This window comes from Phycodurus eques, chromosome 11 (genome assembly GCF_024500275.1).
Source record: "Phycodurus eques isolate BA_2022a chromosome 11, UOR_Pequ_1.1, whole genome shotgun sequence".
In the NCBI taxonomy this organism is placed as follows: Eukaryota; Metazoa; Chordata; class Actinopteri; order Syngnathiformes; family Syngnathidae; genus Phycodurus; species Phycodurus eques.
In genome coordinates this window covers 26,277,306-26,294,900 of record NC_084535.1, presented here as the reverse complement: position 1 = coordinate 26,294,900, position 17,595 = coordinate 26,277,306, and the positions used below count along the sequence as shown (strand labels likewise).

Genomic DNA, 17,595 nt, shown 5'->3' with positions numbered 1-17,595 from the left:
AATGTGAGCGACACAATACAAAGAATGATCAAAAGAAATGTGCAGCAAATTGGCAAACAGAGCAATTCATCTTTTCAATGACAATGTGACATCCCACTTTGATGTTTTGTTTTGTTTTTTTCTGATCAGAAAAAGTAAGGTTTCTCTGGATCGGTTTGTTGTGCCAAAAATCAACCAATGAATTAGTCAAGAAACAGTCAAAAGAAAAAAACACCTGAAATAGAATTTCCTTATCATGGAAGAAGGCTCTTCTTCAATGAGTAGCTATAATCCTCCTTCTCTGTCCCCTCCTTAGTTAAAGTTAAGCAATAAACAGTTATTTTGTGTTTTACTTCTTTAAAATAGTGTTTTTTCACTTATTTCTATATTGCACTATATTTATTTTTAACCACACACTAATAAAAAAAAAAGTATAATTTTAATTTTGGGGCTAAAACGAATAATTTTAATGGGAAACATTACCTCAGGTTTAGATCATTTCGGGTTACAAACGGGGTCACGGAACCCAAGGTTCACTGTACTTCAGTCATTTTTGAAAACATGGCTACCATATCTTGACAGTATTTTTGTAAGAGCATCAATTATTATTTCATTATATACATTATCAGTATGGTCCAACCCATTATCAGCATTATAGTAATATAATATTATCATTATTTTGGAAACTGACCATCAAAAACATGACTAAATGTAAATTCATAATAAGTGGCGAAGACTCAAAGTTTTGGTGGAACAAAAAGCTCTAGCTAGGTCTTTTCTTTCCCCCGAATGCTTGTCAGTTGTGCATAATTACTGATCCAGGTTCTGCAATAATTTGTCGTGCCCAAAAATAACAATTTGTTTTTTGTCTTCTGAAGTTTTGGGACTTGAAATCTCGGAATTTAGAAATTTTATTTTGCCTCCTTTAATCGTAAATATTTAAAATATACAACCCCAATTCCAATGAAGTTGGGATGTTGTGTTAAACATAAATGAAAACAGAATACAATGATTTGCAAATCATGTTAAACCTGTATTTAATCGAATACACTACAAAGACAAGATATTTAATGTTCAAACTGATAGTTTGTTTTTAGCAAATAATCATTAACTTAGAATTTTATGGCTGCAACACATTCCAAAAAAGCTGGGACAGGGTCATGTGTACCACTGTGGTGCATCACCTTTTGTTTGAAAAATATTCAATAAAAGTTTGGGAACTGAGGACACTAATTGTTGACGCTTTGTAGGTGGAATTCTTTCCCATTCTTGCTTGATGTACAGCTTCAGCTATTCAACAGTCCATGGTCTCCGTTGTCATATTTTACGCTTCATAATGCGCCACACATTTTCAATGGGAGACTGGTCTGGACTGCAGACAGGCCAGTCTGGTACCCGCAATCTTTTACTACGAAGCCATGCTGTTGTAACACGTGCAGAATGGGGTTTGGCATTGTCATGCTGAAATAAGCATGGTCGTCCAGGAAAAAGACGTTGCTTGGATGGAAGCATATGTTTCTCCAAAACCTGTACGTACCTTTCAGCATTCATGGTGCCTTCACAGATATGCAAGTTACCCATGCCATTGGCACTAACACAGCCCCATACCATCACAGATGCTGGCTTTTGAACTTTGCACCCATAACAGTCCGGATGGTTCTTTTCCTCTTTGGCCCGGAGGACACGACTTCCACAATTTCCAAAAACAATTTAAAATGTGGACTCGTCGGACCACAGAACACTTTTTCACTTTGCATCAGTCCATCGTAGATGAGCTCGGGCCCAGAGAAGAAGGCGGCATTTCTGTGTCTTGTTGATAAATAGCTTTTTCTCTGCATCGTAGAGTTTCAAGTTGCACTTACGGATGTAGCGCCGAACTGTATTTACTGACATTGGTTTTCTGAAGTGTTCCTGAGCCCATCATGTGGTGATATCCTTTACACATTGATGTCGGTTTTAGATGCAGTGCCGCCTGAGGGATCGAAGGTCACGGGCATTCAATGTTGGTTTTCGGCCTTGGCGCTTACATGCAGTGATTTCTCCAGATTCTCTGAACCTTTTGATGATATTATGGACCGTAGATGATGAAATCCCTAAATTCCTTGCAATTATACGTTGAGGAACATTGTCCTTTAACTGTTTGACTATTTTCTCACACACTTGTTCACAAAGAGATGAACCTCACCCCATCTTTGCTTGTGAATGACTGAGCAATTTAGGGAAGCTCCTTTTATACCCAATCATGGCACCCACCTGCTCCCAATTTGCCTGTTCACCTGTGGGATGTTCCAAACAGGTGTTTGATGAGCATTCCTCAACTTTCTCAGTCCTTTTTCCCCACCTGTCCCGGCTTTTTTTGGAACGTGTTGCAGCCATAAAATTCTAAGTTAATGATTTCCTAAAAACAATAAAATGTAACTAGTTTCACATGTTTTATCTTGTCTTTTTAGTGTAATCAATTAAATATAGGTTGAACATGATTTGCAAATCATTGTATTCGGTTTTTATTTATGTAACGTCCCAACTTCATTGGAATTTGGGTTGTATTTGTCAAACTGATTAATAATGCAACTTGTGATGTGACTTTTACTGCTATGCACACATATAAAACAATTCACTAGCTTTGTATTCCATAGCACAAATAAAAAAAACTTTGTATTGCAGTGCACAGAATAAAACAACCCACTCCAGAAAGCAACCCTAAAAGCGGGGAGTGAGTTGACAAAATTGCCTGTATTAACCTTTATAAATTTAATGTTCTGTATTCTTTTATTCCACAACTCCTGTTTTCTATAGTTCTTGTCTGATTCTGCAAAGGTACCTAGCAGATTGGTCTTTCCTCCTCATCCACAATATAATGCACTTTTTGCCAAGGAAGTAGATAAGATAAGCCTTGCTGCTTTGAGTAGCTGTGTGCTCTCTCCCTCTTTTTATGGTTTCCCCTTCTGTGTTCTTTTGTCAGAGAGGGAAGGATGCCAGCCATGGCAGTCGCTCCCTGTCTCTTTGCAAAGATCTCAATAAAATAATAAAAGACAAAATTGCTTTCTTAATTATTCTCCCAGAAAAAAGGATTTGCTAAAACAAGACACTTACAGTGGGTACAGAAAGTTTTCAGTCCCCCTTAATTTTTTCACTCTTAGTTATATTGCAGCCATTTTTTCACACAGCACCCCATATTGACAGAAAAAAAACGGAATTGTTGAAAGTTTTGCTGATTTATTAAAAAAGAAAAACTGAAATATCACACAGCATTAAGTATTCAGACCCTTTGCTGTGACACTCATATATTTAACTCGGGTGCTCTCCATTTCTTCTGATCATCCTTAAGATGGTTTTACACCTTCATTGGAGTCCAGCTGTGTTTCATTATACTGATTGGACATCATTAGGAAAGCCACAACCCTGTCTATAAAAGACCTTACAGTTCACAGTACATGTCAGAGCAAACGAGAATCATGAGGTCAAAGGAAACATTTCAGAATTTCTGCTGCACTTTACATTCCTAAGAGCACAGTGGCCTCCATAATCCTTAAATGGAAGACGTTTGGGATGACCGGAACCCTTCCTAGAGCTGTCCATCCGGCCAAACTGAGCAATTGGGGGTTTTCTTCTTTACCTCTCTCACCAAGCACACAGCTAAAATACCAAAGGAGTAGCTTCAGAACAACTCCGTGACTGTTCTTGAATGGCCCAGCCAGAGCCCTGACTTAAACCCAATTGAGCATCTCTGGAAAGACCTGAAAATGGGTGCCCACGAACGTTCACCATCCAACCTGACATAACTGGAAGGACCTGCAAGGAGGAATCGTAGATGATCCCCAAATCCAGGTGTGAAAAACTTGTTGTATCAACTTGTTGAAAAACAATTATAAAACAAAGTCAGCAGTGAACTAAAAGGCTCAACCTTACTGATTGGTGTTAAAACATTATAGCATTATACTTTGCAAAAGAGAAATACATTGATTAAAGATCACCCATCCTTTGGAAGGTATGAGTTCCAGCATTATTCTTATCCCAAATTAAATTCTGCTGCAGTTTTGTTATTAGAAGCGATTGACAGAGCAAATGGTGGTGGCCGGTAAAGACAAACCGCTTCATAGCAACCATGTGAGTTGCACAATTTACATGTGTTGTCCCTTCCAACTCTGCAGATGCAAGTGAATAAATGATCCTAACTAATCAATAAACCCTTTAGACTTTTGTCTTTGTACATACATAATAATGGTAAAGATCTAATTGTTCTGACACGTTCACAATTTCCTACATACCTCAGAAATAAGTCTATTTTGCTGTCTGCTATTGTGTGTTTGCAAAATGGCCACCACATCCTGGCACCTCAAATCACAGATCACTCTGGTGCATTGCAACAACATAATGAGGCTCCCTCCAGTGGCAAATAACAATAAAGACTGCTTGAGTGACATAGAAGGACCATTTGAACAAGAACCTAAAGCGGGAACTCCTAAGACACTTAGAGGGATATGTGTTAGTTTTCATGGCTATACCTGTAGAAGAAAAATCCGATATATACAGAAAAAATAATTAACATCTTCAGAAAACATTGGGATAAAACCACAAAATATCACTTTTGATTTAGATTTTTATTTTTTTGCTGAGAAACAAATAACATTTTGAATTATATCAACTGCCAACACTTCAAATACTCTTATCAGTAAAATTAATTGATTTTCAAAGCAAAATAAAGTGGGGTATGTCTTTACCGTTATTGATCAAATTTTATGAAAATAAAAATCACACACAGCACATTGATTGACATGTTATACAATTACTGTAATGTGATTGCTTTTTGTCAGATTGCCAGTTTTTAATGCTTAACTGTCTCCTGGTATCAGAGAAATAAGACATGGAACATATATATGGGAGAATCACAGCCCTTGTCCAGGTTTTACAAAGATCTAGCATTTACCAATCAGCCTTCATCATCACCTGCATTTAAGCCTGACTCCATTGCCAGAGTATTAACCTTCACGTGGTACACCGGCTCGTAACTTACACATAAACTACGGCAGTCTTCGCAATATTTCTGACCTCCGTGTTCTTCCTTGTCCTCAGTGCTCCTTCCGTATTCCCCGCCTTGCTGACCTCTTGCACCACGCCATCCACTTGCTCACCCTGTTGCACGCTCCCTGTCTCGATGACTCGCCAGTATGCCTCAAGGATCCACCTCCGAATCTCTTCTCCATAAACCGTTCTCCACAAACTTATTCAGCCTCCGTCTGCTTCTGGGTCCAGTTAAAATTAACACCATCGTATCATGACAGAATGCTCTGGCCATCATGGGCCCAGAAACCCTGGAGGCGTTCAGAAGCACCCACCCTCCAAGGCGCCCACACAGGAAGACAGGACAAAGTTCCCTCTGAGATCATGGACTCATTAAACACTCTCACTCGACAAGTATCCCTCCTTTCTTCCCAAATGCAGTACGACCTTCCTCCCGTCAGTACTACTTCTGAGCCCGCAGCCTCCGATCTATCTCGCCTCCCGGACAAAGAGCCTCATGTCCCGCTGCCCGAACCCTACTCCCCAGGGACTTAGGAGGAATTGGCTGCATATTCCTCTTAAATTGCTCCCTAGTTTTCAATTTACAACCGTTAAGCTACCCCACCGAACAATCCAAGGTCGCAACTCCTATGTGGAAAAGCAGCTAAATGGCCAACCGTGTTATGGCACAACTCTTCTCCGTTACTCGCGTCAATTAACTCCTTTTCTGCTGAACTAAAGAGAGTCTTTGATCACCCCATTCAGGGCAGGGAAGCCACTCTCCGCCTCCTTACGCATACTCAGGGCTCTAGGTCCGTGGCTTCTTACTCAGTGGAATTCAGAATTCTTGCGGGTGAATGCGGATGGGATGACGCCGCGGTAAGGGGTATCTTTTTAAACAGGCTTTCGGAGCAGCTCAAGGACGAGCTTGCAGCCCGGGACGAGCACTCCTCACTCGAGGACCTTATTTCGTTATCCATCCGTCTTGACAACCGGTTTGGGGAAAGAGCACGGGACAGGGGGGTCAGTGCGCGTAGAATTGTTTCCTCTGCGGGCACTGCGCTGTCAGCACCTCACCCACCTTCTGAACCGCCGATCGCTTCTTCATCACCCCCCACTGCACCAAATGAACCCATCCAAATTGGCAACACGAGATTAGACCCCCAGGAACGTCAGCGCCGTTTCATCCAGCGACTGTGTATTTATTGCGGTAACTCAGGCCACTTCATTGCCACATGCCCCTTGCGACCAAAAGACCAGGCTCACCATGACCCGAGAGCGCCGTGGTGAGCCAAATCACCACCTCCCCATCTCTGACTGTTCCCGCGTGTATTGTTGTTCCCGTTCTCAACACACCCTTATTGATGATAATTTCATTCACGAAGGATTGGCACGTTAGCTCCAACTCCTTCTCAAACCCCTCCATTCGCCAAAACAAAGTCATAGCCCTGGATGGGCGACTCATCACCCCTGTCACCCACCAAACAGTTTTGTTTACTTTACTTATCACAGAAAATCACCGTGAAGACATCCCACTATTCATTATCCGTTCCGCTGAGACCCCGTTAGTCCTCGGAATTCCCTGGCTCAAGAAGCATAACCCCGCCATAGACTGGACCCACCTATCTATCATTGGGTGGAGTCCTCACTACCATTTGCAGTGCCTGCTTTCTGGCATGTCGCCTTCCAGCAAACCTCGACCACCTGCCACACCAGTCGACCTCTCCCGGGGTTCCAGAAGAATATCATGAGCTCTCCCCTGTTTTCAGTAAAGATCTTGGCCTTTCACTAATGACTGCACGATCAATTTTCTGCCGGGAGCCCCTCTTCCCTCCACCCATCTCTTCAACCTTTCCCGCCCTGAGAAAAAGCCTACAGAGGACTATATCCGTGACTCCCTGGCTTCTGGATTCATTCGGCCTTCTTCTTCTCCAGTAGGGGCTGGCTTATTCTTCGTTGAGAAGAAAGATACCACTCTCGCCCCTGCATCGATCACCGTGGACTCAATGACATCACCATTAAAAAACAATTTCCACTACCGCTCAATGACCCCTCATTTGAACCCCTCTGTAGCGCCCAGATATTCACGGAATTGGACCTACAATGTCATCCGTATCAGAGAGGAGAATGATTGGAAAACTGCTTTCAATACCCCTGTTGGACACTTTGAATACCTGGTCATGCCGTTTGGATTAACCAACGCACCCGCCACCACCCTCTCCTGAGAAGGGAACAACGGCGGCTGATAACCATATGCAGTCATGAACGGCAACCGTCCAGTGGCAGAGCAAACAAAGGTGTTATGTGCATATTCCATCCAAGGCAGGTTAGAAGACCACGAGGAGAGGTGCTGATGGCAAACACAGCGAAGAGCAGCCTCCACATCTTGATTCGCCCTCCTGTCTGGCCGTTAGTCTGCGGGTGGAAACCGGACAAATGACTGGAGGAAGCCCCCAGCGCTTTGCAGAACAACCTCCAGACCCGAGAGACGAACTGTGGCCCCGTCAGACACCAGATCAGCAGGAATACCATGAACTCTGAAGACATGGTCGACAAGGAGATTAGCAGTCTCAAAGGAGGACGGCAGCTTCGTCAGAGCAACAAAATGGGCCATCGTGGCGAATCTGTCGACAACACTCAGGATGACCGAGTTCCCTCCGGACAGCGGAAGGCCCGTGATGAAGTCCAAGGCGACGTGGGACCAGGGGCGGGAAAGAATGGGCAGTGGACGAAGAAGACCAGCTGGAGGATGATGGGACATCTTGCTACGGGCACACACTGAGCATGCCGAAACATATTCCATAACGTCCCCTGCGTAGTCCTTGCCACCAGAACTGTTGGGAAATGAGGAAAAATGTCCGACTGACCCCAGGATGGCAAGAGAATCTAGAAGTGTGTCCCCACCTCAACACCTCTGGACATAAAACGACCAGAACAAACAACTTGCCATCAGGAACACCTCCCGGATCCTGGACGTCCCTCCCCGCCTCCACCACCTTCTTCTCAACTTCCCACTGAAACGCTCCCACCACCAGGGTCCCAGGTAGAATGGTCTCCACAACAGGCAGAACAGCAGACGGGCCATGCATCCAAGGCGTCAGGTTTGCCATTCTTCAATACAGGGCGGTAAGTGATGATGAAATTGAAACGGGTAAGGAACAGGGCTCAACGCGCTTGACGGGGGTTGAGTCTCTTAGCAGTCCGGAGGTAAGACAGGTTCTTGTGGTCGGTGAAAACTTGAAAAGGTTCCCTAGTACCCTCCAGCCAGTGCCTCCACTCCTGCAGCGCCAGGACAATGGCCAGTAGCTCTCTTTTTCCCACATCGTAATTGGCCTCTGCTGGGCTCAGGTGCCTAAAGAAGAAGGCGCAGGGGTGCAGCCTCTGGTCGACCGGGGACCTCTGGGACAGGACCGCCCCCACACCTGAATCAGATGCGTCCACCTCGACAACAAAAAGGTCAGGATTAGGATGATTTAACACAGGAGCCTTCACAAACAATTGTTTAATATGATCAAAAGTCACATCTGCCTTAGGGGTCCATACAAATGGTATTTTATTGGAAGTAAGTCTAGTCAGAGGTCCCACCTTAAGGCTGTAATCACGTATAAATCGCCAATAAAAATTAGCAAAACCCTAAAACCTCTGCAACTGCTTCCTAGATGTTGGCGTTGGCCAAGCAACCACAGCCTAGATCTTGGCTGGATCGGCCCGAAGCTGGCCCTTCTCCACGATGAACCCCAAAAACTGTACCGACTCCGCATGGAACTCACACTTCTCAGACTTGATGTAAAGACGGTTTTCCATCAAGCGCTGCAACACCATGCGGACATGTTGGCGATGTTCATGTCGATCACGGGAAAAGATTAAGATGTCGTCCAAGTACACAAAATAGAATACATTTATCATGTCCCGTAGCACATCATTAATAAGTGTTGTAACCGCCAGGAGACGCCCATCCATATCAAGTACTTTTCTAGGTTTGCTAAGTCTGTACAGTGGACAATTTAGAGTCTCTATCACACAGGAGTCCACAAAACACTCATCAGCTCCAGAGTCAATTAATGTGGAAACCTTCACACTGCCGCCAAATCCCGATACTTCTCCCGGCAATTGAAGTCTCTTGTTGTTCTATCCAGTTCTCTATTGACTGGGTACCATGTCTTCATCAAAATACACACACACTGCCAAGATCCAAGCATTCGTTAACTGGCCCATCCCTGTGCTTTGTTTTCCCGTCGTCTGTCCCCTGCCGAACGGAATTATGATGTTGGCAACCGAGAGCTCCTGGGCATCATGTGGGCATTGGAGGAGTTGAAGGCATTGGCTGGAGGGGACTGATTCTCCATTTGTAATCTGGACCAATCACAAAAACCTTGCCTACCTCTGTTCTTAACCCCCGACACGCTCGCTGGGCCCTCTTTCTGAGCCAATTCTACTTCCGCCCTGGTTCCCACAACAGCAAACCTGACACCTTGTCTCACATGTACTCACTCCCCTCCAGCCCTGCAGAACCAGAACCCATCCTCCCTTCTTCGTGCTTCGTTGGAGCAGCCACTTGGAAAATCTAACAGGGGGTTAAAGACGCTCAGAAGACTCACCCAGATTCTAAGACCGGACCTCCTAACACACTGTTCGTACGCGATTTCACATGCTCTGACGTCCTTCAGTCGGCCCACAACTCCATGCTCATCTGTCATCCTGGCATCACCCGCACCATCCATTTTATCCAGCAACACTTCTGGTTGCCCAGCCTAGTCAAAGACACTCGAGTTTGTCCTAGCCTGCTCCATCTGTGCCCGAGGCAAGGCTTCTCATCAACCCCCAGCTGGTCTGCTGCGCCCCTTACCCATTCCGAGCTGCTCTTGGTCCCACATCTCCCTGGACTACGTCACCGGACTACCTCCATCTGAAGGTAACACCGTCATCCTCGCCATTATTGACCAGTTCTTGAAGTGTGTCCATTACATACCCCTCCCCAAGCTACCCTCTGCCTTTGAAACTGCTAATCTCCGTGTCAATCACATCTTCAAACTCCACGGAATCCCCATCGACTTCATCTCCGACCGAGGTCCATAGTTCTCCTCCCTAGTTTGGAAGGAGTTCTGTAAAACGGTTGGAACACCAGCCAGCCTGTCTTCCGGATATCATCCACAGTCCAATGGCCAGACGGAGCGGGAAAATCAGTCCCTGGAGTCGGCCCTTCGCTGCATTACCGCATGCAACCCCTCACCAGCTCTACCACTGGTATGATTCCGTTCATGGCCTCTTACGGTTTCCAACCACCATTATTTAGGGAACACGATCATGCGGTGGCGGTTCGGGCGGTAAGGGATCACCTGCAAAGTGTCCAGTCCATTTGGAAGGACGTCAGGGCGGCCTTAACCCGGTCCGCTGAGAGAAATAAACGGCTCGTGGACCTTCGTCGCTCCCCTACGCCTGAGTACATGGTGGGTCAGACGCTCTGGCTTTCCTCCCGTGACCTCCCACTCCAGACTGAATCCCGTAAACTCACTTCGCGTTTTATTGGTCGCTTCCTGATCACTAAAATTATCAATCCCACATCAGTTCAACAAAAACTTCAACAAGCTCTTAAGATTCATCCGACTTTCCATGTCCCAATCCCACTACCCAAGCCTGTCTCCACCTGCGCTCTTAGCCCTCCGGCCACACCCCCGTGTTATCAACAACCATCCGGCCTTCACAGTTTCACGTATCCTTGACTTGAGGCCCAGGGGCAGGGGTTACCAGTGCCTTGTGGTCTGGGAGGGGTCTAGAGGAACACTCCTGGATCTCCCGCAAGCTTATTCTCAATGACTCCCTGATTAGGGACTTTTACGCGGCTCACCCTGGGAAGCCCGGCAGGATGCCAGGAGGCGTCTGTTGAGAGGGTGGGTACTGTCATGAGCTGTGCCCTGCAGTTCCCTTGTTGGATCTTGGGTGGCGCTTTACGCCCATCTCGCCCTCTCTCTCTTTCCCTCTTCCCAGTAATCAGCACCACCTCGGCCGTGCACCTATTGTCAATCAGCCTTCATCTCATCATCACCTGCATTTAAGGCTGCCAGATCTAAGACTCTACTGCCAGAGTATTAATCTTCACCCGTGGTACACCGGCTTGCAACTTACACATAAGCAACGCCAGTCCTCGCAATATTTCTGACCTCCATGTTCTTCCTTGTCCTCAGTGCTCCTTCTGTGTTCCCCGCCTTGCTGAACTCTTCCACCAAGCCATCCACCTGCTCACCCCACCGCCTGCCGCATGCTCCCTGTCTTGATGACTCGCCAGTACGCCTCAAGAATCCACCTCCGAATCTTTTCTCAATAAACCATTCTCCACAAACTTTGTCAGCCTGCGCCTGCTTCTGGGTCCAGTTAAAATTAACACCATCGTATCGTGACACTTACGTTGTATTACATTAACGTAAAGAATAGTAATATTAATAATAATAACAATAGTATTGTGGCTACTGCGTCCGAACAAAGCATTGTTGCATGAAGTGATGAAGCCTAAGAAAAAGAACAGCCCATTTGCGATCGATTCAATGCCCTGAGAATGAAATGAATTGTATGAATGAGAATATAAACAGGCAACAGTAATGTTAATTATATTAGACGTTTGGTAGCGCTGTGAGCGCTGTATGTGGATGAAGGCACACATTGGAAAGTGCGTGTTGCAGTTCTGCCATTTCAAAGACGACACAGTTTGTGTATTTGAAGACCGCTATTTTCCATTTTGATACAGCCCTACTGTACAGTACATCCAGTTTGAACAAGATGTGTCTTTATTAGAGTTGCATCTTATTCCAGGTGACACTGGGAGAAATGTGTCAAAAACGAAGGGACCATTGAGGTTCTACAACCACCTGACCTTGTTGCCCTTCCCCATTTTTGGAGAGGAAAACTGACCACTGCAAATTGCAAGTCAAGCCAAGTACAGCTGGCACACTGACTTACATACTGTACTGTGTAATGAAACGGGGACTAATGTGTGCACATTAGTGTACACGGAGGGAGGGAATTTAATAATCACATCAGGTTTTATTTAAAAATCACCCTCTATTATCCCCCTATTGCTTGTGTATCCCCTTACTCATACTCACGTACTCTCTATAGACTAACAATTTACATAGTCAATCCCACCCACCACTCTTTAGTTGTACAGCCGGGTTCACGACCCTTGTCCTGCATGCTTCTTCTCCTGTCCTTGTCCTGTTCTAGCTTGTCCTGTCCTTCCCTCACAGGGTGTAGCACTACAGCCCCATGCAACGCTCATATTTAATGTTTCATTGTTGTAGATAATGTAATGACTTACAACCCCAATTCCACTGAAGTTGGGACGTTGTGCTAAACATAAATAAAAACAGAATACAATGATTTGCAAATCATGTTTGACTTATATTTAATTGATTACACTACAAAGACAAGATATTTCATGTTCAAACTGATAAACTTTATTGTTTTTAGCAAATAATCATTAATTTAGGATTTTATGGCTGCAACACGTTCCAAAAAAGTTGGGACATGGTCATGTTTACTACTGTGTTACATCACCGTTTAACAACATTCAATAAACATTTGGGAACTGAGGACACTAATTGTTGAAGCTGTGTAGGTGGAATTCTTTCCCATTCTTGCTTGATGTAGAGCTTCAGCTGTTCAACAGTCCGGGGTCTCCGTTGTCGTATTTTACGCTTCATAATGCGCCACACATTTTCAATGGGAGACAGGTCTGGACTGCAGGCAGGCCAGTCTAGTACCCACACTCTTTTACTACGAAGCCACGCTGTTGTAACACATGCAGAATGTGGTTTGGCGCATTGTCTCGTCCATGAAAAAGACATTGCTTGGATGACAGCATATGTTTCTCCAAAACCTGTATGTACCTTTCAGCATTAATGGTGCCTTTTGCTTTGCATAGTAGAGTTTTGAGTTGCACTTACGGATGTAGCGCCAAACTGTATTTACTGACATTTGTTTTCTGAAGTGTTCCTGAGCCCATGTGGTGATATCCTTTACACATTGATCTCGGTTTTTGACGCAGTGCCGCCTGAGGGATCAAAGGTCACGGGCATTCAATGTTGATTTTCGGCCTTGCCGCTTACATGCAGTGATTTCTCCAGATTCTCTGAACCTTTTGATGATGATATGGATCGTAGATGATGAAATCCCTAAATTGCTTGCAATTGTATGTTGAGGAACATTGTCTTTGAACTGTTCGACTATTTTCTCACGCACTTGTTCAAAAAGAGGTGCTTGTGAATGACTGAGCAATTCAGGGAAGCTCCTTTTATACCCAATCATGGCACCCACCTGTTCCCAATTAGCCTGTTCACTTGTGGGATGTTCTAAACAGGTGTTTGATTTCTCAGTCTTTTTTTGCCACCTGTCCCAGCTTTTTTGGAACATTTTGCAGCCATAAAATTCTAAGTTAATGATTATTTGCTAAAAACAATAAAGTTTATCAGTTTGAACATTAAATATCTTGTCTTTGTAGTGTATTCAATTAAATATAGGTTGAATATGATTTGCAAATCATTATATTCTGTTTTTATTTATGTTTAACACAACGTCCCAACTCCATTGGAATTGGAATTGGGGTTGGACTTTTCTCAACTGTCTCACTTATAGTTTTTCTTTCACACAGGAGCTCTGGTTGTCATTATTGGAGACATTGATGACTCCCCAGAAACAAGGTGAAGCAGCTCACACATTCAGTAGTTTGTGTTGTCAATGCTCTGTACTACTACGTATATACACACACATGGACAAAATTATTGGTACCACTGTAAATAAACTAAACAAAACATAGTGGTCACAGAAATAATTAACTCAAACAAAAGTAATCATGAATAAAATGTCGTGAAAATTAACCAATGAAAATCAGAGATTGCTTTTGAATTGTGGTTCAACAGAATTTGTTTGGGGAAAAAACAAACTCATGAAACAGGACTGGACGAAAATTATGATACCCTTAATATTTTGTTGCACAACCTTTTTAGGCAATCACTGCAATCTAAAGATTTTCGTACGCTGAGAGAGAGAGAGAGGGAGAGAGAGAGAGAGAGAGAGAGAGAGAGAGAGAGAGAGAGAGAGAGAGAGAGCGCGAAGCCTGCCTAGAAATAAACAAAATTCTTCAAATTTGGTCAAATTTTCTTATTGTGAACAAAACAATAAGAACATCTGCCAATGGGGGAAGCAAAATTTGAATTTTTAAAATGAGCTTAGAAATCTATTGGCTTTCAGACCGTATCAAGTCTTAAATTAAGAAACATTTGCTTATCACAAAGCAAAATTTTTAAGAAATGTTTGCCTCAAATAAGTGGTATAGTTTCATGATTAAAGAATGTTTTACTTTTAGAATTTGTATCTCCCTTATGAATTTAGTTTGCTGATTACAAGCAAAATATTTATGTAGTAAAATAAATAGCATATTCTCATGATAAAATAATTTTGTATTTAATTTAAGAATTTAATTTAAGAAAAAAAGGCTTACACGAGTATACATTTTCTTTAAACAAAAAGTTTTGTTTTTTCCTTTGAGCTGGTTCCAAATAATTCAACCTTACTTTTTTTAAATTTTCTATTTATTTATTTATTTATTTATTTTAAGTTTAACGGTAAGGTGCACTGGCCGACTGGTTAGAGCGTCTGCCTCACAGTTCTGAGGACTGGGGTACAACCTGAACTGGTCGCCAGCCAATTGCATGGCACCTATAGACCAACAATAATTCACACTCACATTCACACCTATGGGCAATTTAGAGTCTTCAATTAACCAAGAAACCGGAGCACCCGCAGAAAACCCGGGTCCTCAGAACTGATATACGGACCAAACTCTGACTCCGGTCGTACAGGGACCGAACAGCCCGTATCAGGGGGTTCGGTACCCCATACTCCCGAAGCACCCTCCACAGGACTCCCCGAGGGACACGGTCGAACGCCTTCTCCAAGTCCATAAAACACATAGACTGGTTGGGCGAACTCCCATGCACCCTCGAGGACCCTGCCGAGGGTGTAGAGCAGGTCCACTGTTCCAAGGCCACGATGAAAACCACACTGCTCCTCCTGAATCTGAGATTCGACTTCCCGACGGACCTTCCTTTCCAGCACCCCTGAATAGACCTTTCCAGGGAGGCTGAGGAGTGTGATCCCCCTGCAGTTGGAACACACCTTCCGGTCCCCCTTCTTAAAAAGGGGGACCACCACCCCAGTCTGCCAATCCAGAGGCACTGTCCCCGATGTCCACGCAATGTTGCAGAGGCGTGTCAACCAGGACAGCCCCACAACATCCAGAGCCTTTAGGAACTCCTGGCGAATCTCATCCACCCCCGGGGCCTTGCCACTGAGGAGCTTTTTAACCACCTCAGTGACCTCAACCCCAGAGATAGGAGAGCCCGCCTGAGAGAACCCAGACTCTGCTTCCTCATGGGAAGGCGTGTCGGTGGAATTGAGGAGGTCTTCGAAGTATTCTCCCCACCGACTAACAACGTCCCGAGTCGAGGTCAGCAGCGCCCCATCCCCACCCCCATCCCCACTATACACAGTGTTGGTGGTGCACTGCTTTCCTCTCCTGAGACGCCGGATGGTGGACCAGAATTTCCTCGAAGCCGTCCGGAAGTCTTTCTCCATGGCCTCACCGAACTCCTCCCATACCCCAGTTTTTGCTTCAGCGACCACCAGATCTGCATTCCGCTTAGCCAGCCGGTACCCATCAGCTGCCTCAGGAGTCCCACAGGCCAAAAAGGCCCAATAGGACTCCTTCTTCAGCTTGACGGCATCCACCAACAGTTTTGGGGATTGCCGCCACCTTACAGCCACAGCTCCGGTCGGCCGCCTCAGCAATGGAGGCGCGGAACATGGTCCACTCAGACTCGATGTCCCCCGCCTCCCCCGGATCATGAGCAAAGTTCTGTTGGAGGTGGGAGTTGAAACTCCTTCTGACAGGGGATTCTGCCAGACGTTCCCAGCAGACCCTCACAATACGTTTGGGCCTGCCACGTCGGACCGGCATCTTCCCCCACCATCGGAGCAAACTCACCACCAGGTGGTGATCAGTTGACAGCTCCGCCCCCCTCTTCACCCGAGTGTCCAAGACATGCGGCCGCAAGTCCAATGACACGACCACAAAGTCGATCATCGGGGACCCACGTTACCCCTTCGAGCTGTGCCCGGCCGGCCCCCATGGGTGCAGGCGCACGCCTTGGAGCCCTACCAGCAGGCCTGGCTCCAGTGGTGGACCCTGGTGACCCACGTTCGGGCAAGGGAAAACGAAGTCCATTGTTTGTCGTCATCATTAGGGGTCTTTGAGCCGTACTTTGTCTGGACCCTCACTTGTTTGTCATGGGTGACCCTGCCAGGGGCATAAAACCCCAGACAACTTAGCTCCTATGATCACTGGGACACACAAACCCCTCCACCACAACAAGGTGACGGAGGGGTGGAATACCAACTGGGGAAATTTCCCTGTGCGCGTCCTCAAACACCACAAAGCAAGCAGGTGTTAAAGAGTCTAAAACAAGCAGTTGACACTGTTCAACACATTGTAATTGCTTTGTTTAGCTGTGCTGTATGGTATTCTGTTAAATTCAAAATACGTTAGTTATCGTAGTAGTTATCATTACTCACAAGTTGAATTAACTGTGGGTCCTGGTTTGTTGTTCTTGTGCTGTAATCTTGTTGGTGGCTTCGGAAAAGGGATTTAGGTTCCACCTATACAATATCAACAACAGCATGTACACATAAAGACAATTGTGCCGATTCTGCCACTTCCCGACCAAGCACTTCAAACACCAGACAGTCTTAAGTCTGATAAGATTATCTGATAAGATTGTCCTTGGGTTTTATGTGTATTGAGAGTCGACTTTACACCGATCTGATCGGCGTTATCGGTATCGGCCGATAATTCGCATTTTATGTTGATCGGCTTTCATGTCATAAGTCGCCGATTCAATCAATGACGTCATCAATCGGTTCCGCACAAGACATTTAACTCCTTGTCTTCGTCGCGTATGAATCCAAAAGCTAGTTTATTTTTAGCCTTGTCACATGTCTTGTTGCGCAATACTGTAACTATCTGACGGCCAATAAAGTTTTTTCAATCTTGTCGTGAAAAAACACGTCGGTGTGCGACTATTTTGCAGTGTCTCAGACAGACAACACGTAAGTTATTTGCAGTCTGTGCAACCACTGAAGTGCAATTCCAATGAAGTTGGGACATTGTGTTAAACATAAATAAAAACAGAATACAATGATTTGCAAATCATGTTCGACCTATATTTAATTGAATACACTACAAAGACAAGATATTTAATGTTCAAACTGATAAACTTTATTGTTTTTAGCAAATAATCATTAACTTCGAATTTTATGGCTGCAACACGTTCCAAAAAGTTGGGACAGGATCATGTTTACCACTGTGTCCAAAAACAATTTGAAATGTGGACTCGTCGGACCATAGAACACTTTTCCACTTTGCATCAGTTCATCTTAGATGAGCTCGGGCCCAGAGAAGCCGGCGGCGTTTCTGGGTGTTGTTGATAAATGGCTTTTGCTTTGCATAGTAGAGTTTCAAGTTGCACTTACAGATGTAGCGCCGAACTGTATTTACCGACATTGGTT

At 44.8% G+C, this 17,595-nt stretch overlaps 1 protein-coding gene across 5 annotated transcripts in view; it reads left to right on the top strand.

The window, feature by feature from the left end:
• The window catches only part of vps8 (VPS8 subunit of CORVET complex), a 253,578-nt gene that overhangs the window by 209,690 nt on the left and 26,293 nt on the right, over positions 1-17,595 (top strand). For all 5 annotated transcript variants that reach the window (XM_061690460.1, XM_061690459.1, XM_061690463.1 and 2 more), the window contains one exon: positions 13,622-13,670. In XM_061690460.1, the coding sequence (XP_061546444.1) occupies positions 13,622-13,670 (49 nt within the window). The remainder of the gene's footprint in view (positions 1-13,621; positions 13,671-17,595) is intronic.